The sequence below is a fragment of the Heloderma suspectum genome, chromosome 2 (assembly GCF_057233095.1).
Source record: "Heloderma suspectum isolate Gila_16-S chromosome 2, 16-S_ref, whole genome shotgun sequence".
Taxonomy (NCBI): Eukaryota; Metazoa; Chordata; class Lepidosauria; order Squamata; family Helodermatidae; genus Heloderma; species Heloderma suspectum.
This window is the reverse complement of record NC_139459.1, coordinates 187,184,477-187,190,476: the sequence shown is the minus strand read 5'-3', so window position 1 is coordinate 187,190,476 and position 6,000 is coordinate 187,184,477. Positions and strand designations below refer to the sequence as shown.

Below are 6,000 nucleotides of genomic sequence, written 5' to 3'. Positions count from 1 at the left end.
TCCTTTCGTCACCCGTCCCACTCGACACGCTAGTGCGGAGAACACTCGGGTCAAGCCCCGCCTCCCGCCATTGGGTGGAGCTTCATTTAGAGGCGTTTCCCGAAAGGGGCGCCGCCGCGGAGCTTTTCGTAAACTGCTCCCACTCTCCTCGTTTTCTCCCCCCGCTTCACTCCCTCGCGAGACCCCGCCTCGCTTTGCCTTAGTGGTCGGACGACACGTCATTCCCAGCTAGCCCCTCCTTCCACGGTTTCCTTCTGGCTCTGTGATTGGGCGGAGTGGCGAGAGGCGTTTTCCTGGGCTTGGGCCGTGTCGGCGCAGCTCCCTCCCCTCGCCAACCCTTTGGCGGTCACCGGTGGGGTTAGGCTGTCTCGTCACCGTCTTCGCTGCCCCCGCCCCGCCCACCCCTCCGGCGCCACTTGGGTTGCCTCCCCCCTTCAGCCAACATGAGCGGTAAGGACGGGACCATCGTGGCCGGGCGGGGGGCGCCGCCTTCCTTCCCTCTTCCGCGCCCCGCCCAGCCCAGCCCCCCGGGCGGAGGGACCCGAGCGGGGGAGGGGTAACGAGCCTGGGGAGGGGACGGGGAGGCACGCCGGGAGCCGAGGGAAGCCTCCGGGGGAGGGGCCCGAGAAGGGGAGCGGGGCTTACGCTTGGGGGTGGAGGAAGCCGGCGAGGGCAAGTCGCCTCAGCGGGGAGGCGGAGAAGGATCGTGGCGGAGGGGGGGGCGGTCAAGGGCGGGACCAGGTGGGGAATTTCTCAGCACGACAGAGAAGCGGCGGAGCGGGACGGAGCCTCCGCCACTCCCTCGGTGCGGCCCAAGGTTGGGAGAGCCATTCAAGATTGCCGGGCGGCGGCGGCGGCGGCGGCGGCGGGAGGGGGGTGGAAGAGGAAGTCAAGAGAAAACTTGTGTACCCACCCGGTGGTTAGTTTGAGCTGGAACACCGCGCCTATTATTAGAACACCCCGGGTTAGCAATGAAGGGGAAGCACTTCTGAACATGTGCAGAATTCCTTTCCCTCATGACTGAGCGATCATCGCTAGCCCTCCCGTATGTCTGCAATGGTGGGGGGGATGGCGGGGGAGGGGCTGGACTCCAGGAAGGAGGATGTGGCTTCCAGGCAGGCTGGAGGCTCAGCGCCTCGCTTCTCAGAAAGGAATCCTTGAGAGAAACTCCCGAACGGGTCTAGTCCCCTGCCACACATTCGTCTCCTAAAACATAGAAGGCCACCCTTCGGTAACTTGGTGGTTGTTTCTCTTAAAACAAAACGTATCATACACTCATGCAAGCATTCAAGATTTCCCCGGCCTTCTTTCCAGCCTCGTGTCTCCTATCTATTCTCAGTTTCTAGGCATGAAACAAGGGTGTAGTTCACGTTGGGCTAGGCAACAGACAACGCGGGCTACAAGCTTAGGTAGAACTCTTCATTAGGAAGAACTTACTCAAAAGTCGGTATGTTTGGCAGGCTTTGCTTGGTGTACAATGGTGCAGAGCTCCTTGCTGGGCCAGCTGCAAGTCAGAAGTTTGCATACTCCTACGCCAGTTGGGACTGACTCATGCAACTGCCTTCCCTTCCCCTATCAGATGGTTTTTGAAGTTGCTTTATACCGAGAGCGTTTTCTGAATATCAGCATGGTGCTCCACTACCATAAAAGAGGTGTGCCTATGAACAGGGGCAGCAAAGCTGTATTTTTTTTTTAGCCACATGTCAATGGAAATTTAATATTTTTGGTCATGGAAAAGTACAGATTCAGGACACTCTTGAGAAAGCTGGCTTTGTGAATAGATCCAGTACTGGGTGGTAGCCCATGTTAAGCTTTAAAAAATAAAATTGGAAAACCAGTTTGTTTGCTACGTGGTGGTGAGGGCTATGTTTGGCAGGGGATTGCTTTCCACATGGATTTTTGTCTGAGTTGCTTGCCAGATCTGCTTTCTTATTTAATGTACATCCCTGAAGCTTGAAAGCTTGTCTGGTTCTACACCAAGACTATGAGGAAGTGGCCAGCGTGATGCAGAGGAGAGAGGCTTTGGTTATGACAAATCCACACTCTGATATCCTCCCAGCACACTGGCTGGTCTTGATCACTGTTCTCAGCCTAGCCTGATTCGTATGACTGTTAAGCATCTGTACGCTGTAGCTATTATTAATAGTAAACGATAGCTCAGTTCAGTGCGAAGAGGCCATCTTGCTTTCATATATATTATTCCCAACATTACAGCAACTCTTCCTCCGACCACCATCTCCCCCCCACGCCACGCCACGTCACGTGATTTTCCATTGATGACACTATCCTACTTTGGTATGCCGGCTGATACCCTTTAAATGTTAACCAGACTTTTATTTGCTGCATTTGTATCCTGAGTTCAAGTTGCTCAGAGCTTGTACATGATATTATCCCTTATTCTCTCAACAATCCTGTGATGTATGTTGGGCTGAGACAGAGGGACTTGCTCTGGGCCACTCAGAGAGCTTCATTGCTAAGTAGAAATTTGAACCTGGCCCTTTCTAGTCCCAAGCCCAGTGGTATTCACTATGCTGTACTGGCTCTCTGTGTGTTCCCAATCCTTTTTTTGCTTTTGTTCCCTTTCTCTCTCTTCTCCCTGCCCCCCCCCCCAATAGGGATCTTAAACTTCATAGTTAGGGATAGCTCTTCATAGTGGTAGATGTTTGGGGACATAAGTTGCAAAGGCAAGGTAGTTGTGCATCAATATCCAATTTACAGCTATGGGTGCATAACTGGGTAACGATAATGCTTTGTGTCATCTGCAGTAAAGTTACTTACCAAATAACTGCCTAGATTGCTGAAGGCCCCCATTTTTTATTCAGCATTTTCAAACTGCCTCTGTGCCTTTCTTCCTTCTCTTGGAGGAAATACTTGCTTTTGAGTATTTATTTGACCATTCAGTTTTTACTCTTACTTTTTTCTCATGTCCCCCAAATCCCATGCAGACCATGATATTTCAGAAGAAATGGTTATTGTCAAGACTGAGAAGATAGATGAAGGCAGCAGTAATGATGGAGGAAACTGTGAGGGCCAGGTGAGTGTGGGTTGTAAAACAGGGAATGGGTGCAACATTTTTGGTGGGGGAGGGTTATCTCTGTGTTCTGATGAATATTGTGATGGTACATTCTTGTGTTCTGTTTTTTGGGGGGAGATCGGTTGGTCCACTTGCATTCCTCATGAAAATGCTCTGAAACTTCAGCATTTTTGCAACTCTGCAAGCTTGGATAGTTGGGTTGAAAAAGTGGCCAGTAACAATGTTTGTGGTTCTTTTGTTTGAGAAAGGGCAATTTTGGAAGATGCTGGGTTAATTAAGGGCTGTTCCTCCAGATTGTAGCAGTGCCTCTGTGAAAATTAGTTGAACTTCCTCATTTAGGAATTGTTGGACTGTAAAGCTGTCTAGCCCAATTTTCCTTGGGTCTGTGGGTTCATAGACTTGTTGGAACAAATTTTAAGGCCATTTTGAAAGTCACCCAGTGATGAAGGATGTCTGTTTTGTTAGGAATCTTCTTATCTGTAGCTTTCGACCTCTGTTGATCTGTGCTGTGCTTGTGAGTCCAATGTTTGTGGTTTCTCCTTCTGGTAGTGGGTGGGTCATCTGTTTCTGATAGATGTTTTGTGTGCACACTCCTCCCTATTTTTTTCCCTGGATTTGTAAAACCCATTGGACAGTCAAATGGGTGCCTAACTCCTCCTTTCTCTCTGTGTTTCCTGATAGGAGTCTCAGCCTTCCCCTCTGGCTCTGCTGGCAGCCACATGCAGCAGGATTGAATCTCCTAATGAGAATGCCGATGGCTCACAGGGACAACAGGGGGGCTCAAATGAACTGGACCTCGCTGCTGCTGCAACTCAAATCTCCCAGAATGCAAATGGCTGGCAAATAATTTCCACTCCCTCTGGGACTTCTGACTCCCCAAAAGACCAAGGGAGCAACAGCAATGAGGAGAATGATTCATCGTACAAAAGCCGTCCTGCTACCACTGGGCAGTATGTGGTTACTACCACCCCCAACATGCAGAACCAGCAGGTCCTGACGGGCTTGTCAGGAATGATACCCAACATTCAGTATCAGGTGATCCCCCAGTTTCAAACCGTGGATGGACAACAGTTGCAGTTTGCCACCACCCCCACCCAAGTCAGTGTCCAGCAGGATGCCTCTGGCCAGCTGCAGATCATTCCTGGGACAAACCAGCAGCTCATTGCAAACAGGTCTGGGACAGGCAATATCCTGGCTGCCATGCCAAATCTTTTGCAGCAGGCTGTCCCCATTCAGGGAGTGAACACCCTCTCGGGGCAGACTCAGTATGTCACTAACGTCCCACTGGCTCTGAATGGCAATATCACCTTGTTGCCTGTTAACAGCATTGCAGCCAGTTTGGCACCCACCTCTCAGTCAGTTACTCTCAGCAGCTCTGGCTCTCAAGAGAGTGGCTCTCAACCAGTGACGTCTGGCACCTCTATTAATTCCTCCAGCGTGGCCGCATCCCAAGCCAACTCCGCCTGTTTCTTTACCAATGCAAACAGCTACAATGCCACGACCACGACGAGTAACTTGGGCATCATGAATTTTTCCACCAGTGGCACTGTGGGAACAAATGTTCAAGTGCAGGCACCTCAGAGGACAAGCAGCACTCAAAACACTGACGCTCTGCAGGTTGCTGGAATTGCAGTCCAGCAAGGGCAGCAGAAGGATACCGATCAAAACCAGCAGCAGCAGCAGATCCTGTTGCAGCCACAGCTTGTTCAAGGAGGGCAAGCTGGCCAGACCTTTACTACCCAAGATGCCTTGCAGAACCTGCAGATTCAGGCTCTCCCCAATGCTGGTCCCATCTTTATTCGAACACCCACTGTGGGGCCAAACGGACAGGTCAGCTGGCAGACTATTCAGCTGCAAAATCTTCAGGTTCAGAACCCGCAAGCTCAGACAATCGCCTTGGCTCCAGTGCAGGGAGTGTCTCTGGGGCAGACAGGGAGCACCAACACAACGCTCACGCCAATAGCTTCTGCCTCCTTGCCCAGTGGTACTGTCACTGTAAATGCCGCTCAGCTATCCTCTGTACCAGGCCTTCAGACCATTAACCTTGGGGCCCTGGGATCTGGAATCCAGGTTCATCAGCTGCAAGGGCTTCCACTTGCTATAGCAAATGCCACTGGTAAGTGGGAGTTTTCAGTGATACATTCTACTGCCTTGAGGTCAGCTTCCACTTTTAAAGGGCAGGTTTCTGTCCCTCATTACTGGAGGGATACATTGGGAAGTGTAAAGGCAAGCATGCTAAAGACTGAAAATGAGGACTCTAGCTGTAAAAGACTGAATTTGCATTTTTAATTGTTATCATTACCAAGTCAGTATATCAAAATTTGCAAGGCCTCATAGTAGTCTTGGGGTGTGTCAAATTGAAGATCATAACAAATTTGAAGAAACTATTTTCAAAATGTAAGAAGTGTAGTAAATACGAAGCGTGCCCATCACCTGTAGTTTGGCATCAGCCATGTTCATTAATGCTGTGCCAAGAGTGCCAATTCCAACATTATTATAAATGTGTCTTGGGACTTCATATGCTATGTATTACCTCTGCGGTATTCTTTCACTGAGGAATAAGTGTGGTGTAGTGGCAAGAGTGTTGGACTAGGAGCTGGGAGATCTGGGTTCTAGTCCCCACTCGGCCATGGAAGCTCACTGGGTGACTTTGGGCCAGTCACACACTCTCAGCCCAACCCACCTCACAGGGTTGCTGTTGTGAGGATAAAATGGAGAGGTGGATGATAATGTAAGCCGCCTTGGGTTCCTTGCAAGAGGAAAAAAGGCGGGGTATAAATGCAATCAATCAATCAATAATGTTCTAGGTAGATTTAGATGGCCATTCGCCCTTTGGTGGCTGCCTGCTTCTGAATGTACTTTGTATTGGTTGCAGCTGTAAAGAAAGCTGGTCATCTGGAGTGACTAGCTATGAGGCAAAGCAAACCTGATCTGCCCACGCACCCATTTTGAAATAAAAGCATATC

General features: G+C 50.3%; 1 protein-coding gene across 1 annotated transcript in view; it reads left to right on the top strand.

Moving 5' to 3' along the window:
* Nucleotides 1-356: 356 nt before the first annotated feature.
* SP1 (Sp1 transcription factor) overlaps nt 357-6,000 on the top strand; it is a 28,652-nt gene continuing 23,008 nt past the window's right edge. The window contains exons 1-3 of the mRNA XM_084836762.1: nt 357-450; nt 2,946-3,034; nt 3,716-5,150. Coding sequence (XP_084692888.1) covers nt 444-450; nt 2,946-3,034; nt 3,716-5,150 — 1,531 coding nt within the window. The 5' untranslated portion in view covers nt 357-443. The remainder of the gene's footprint in view (nt 451-2,945; nt 3,035-3,715; nt 5,151-6,000) is intronic.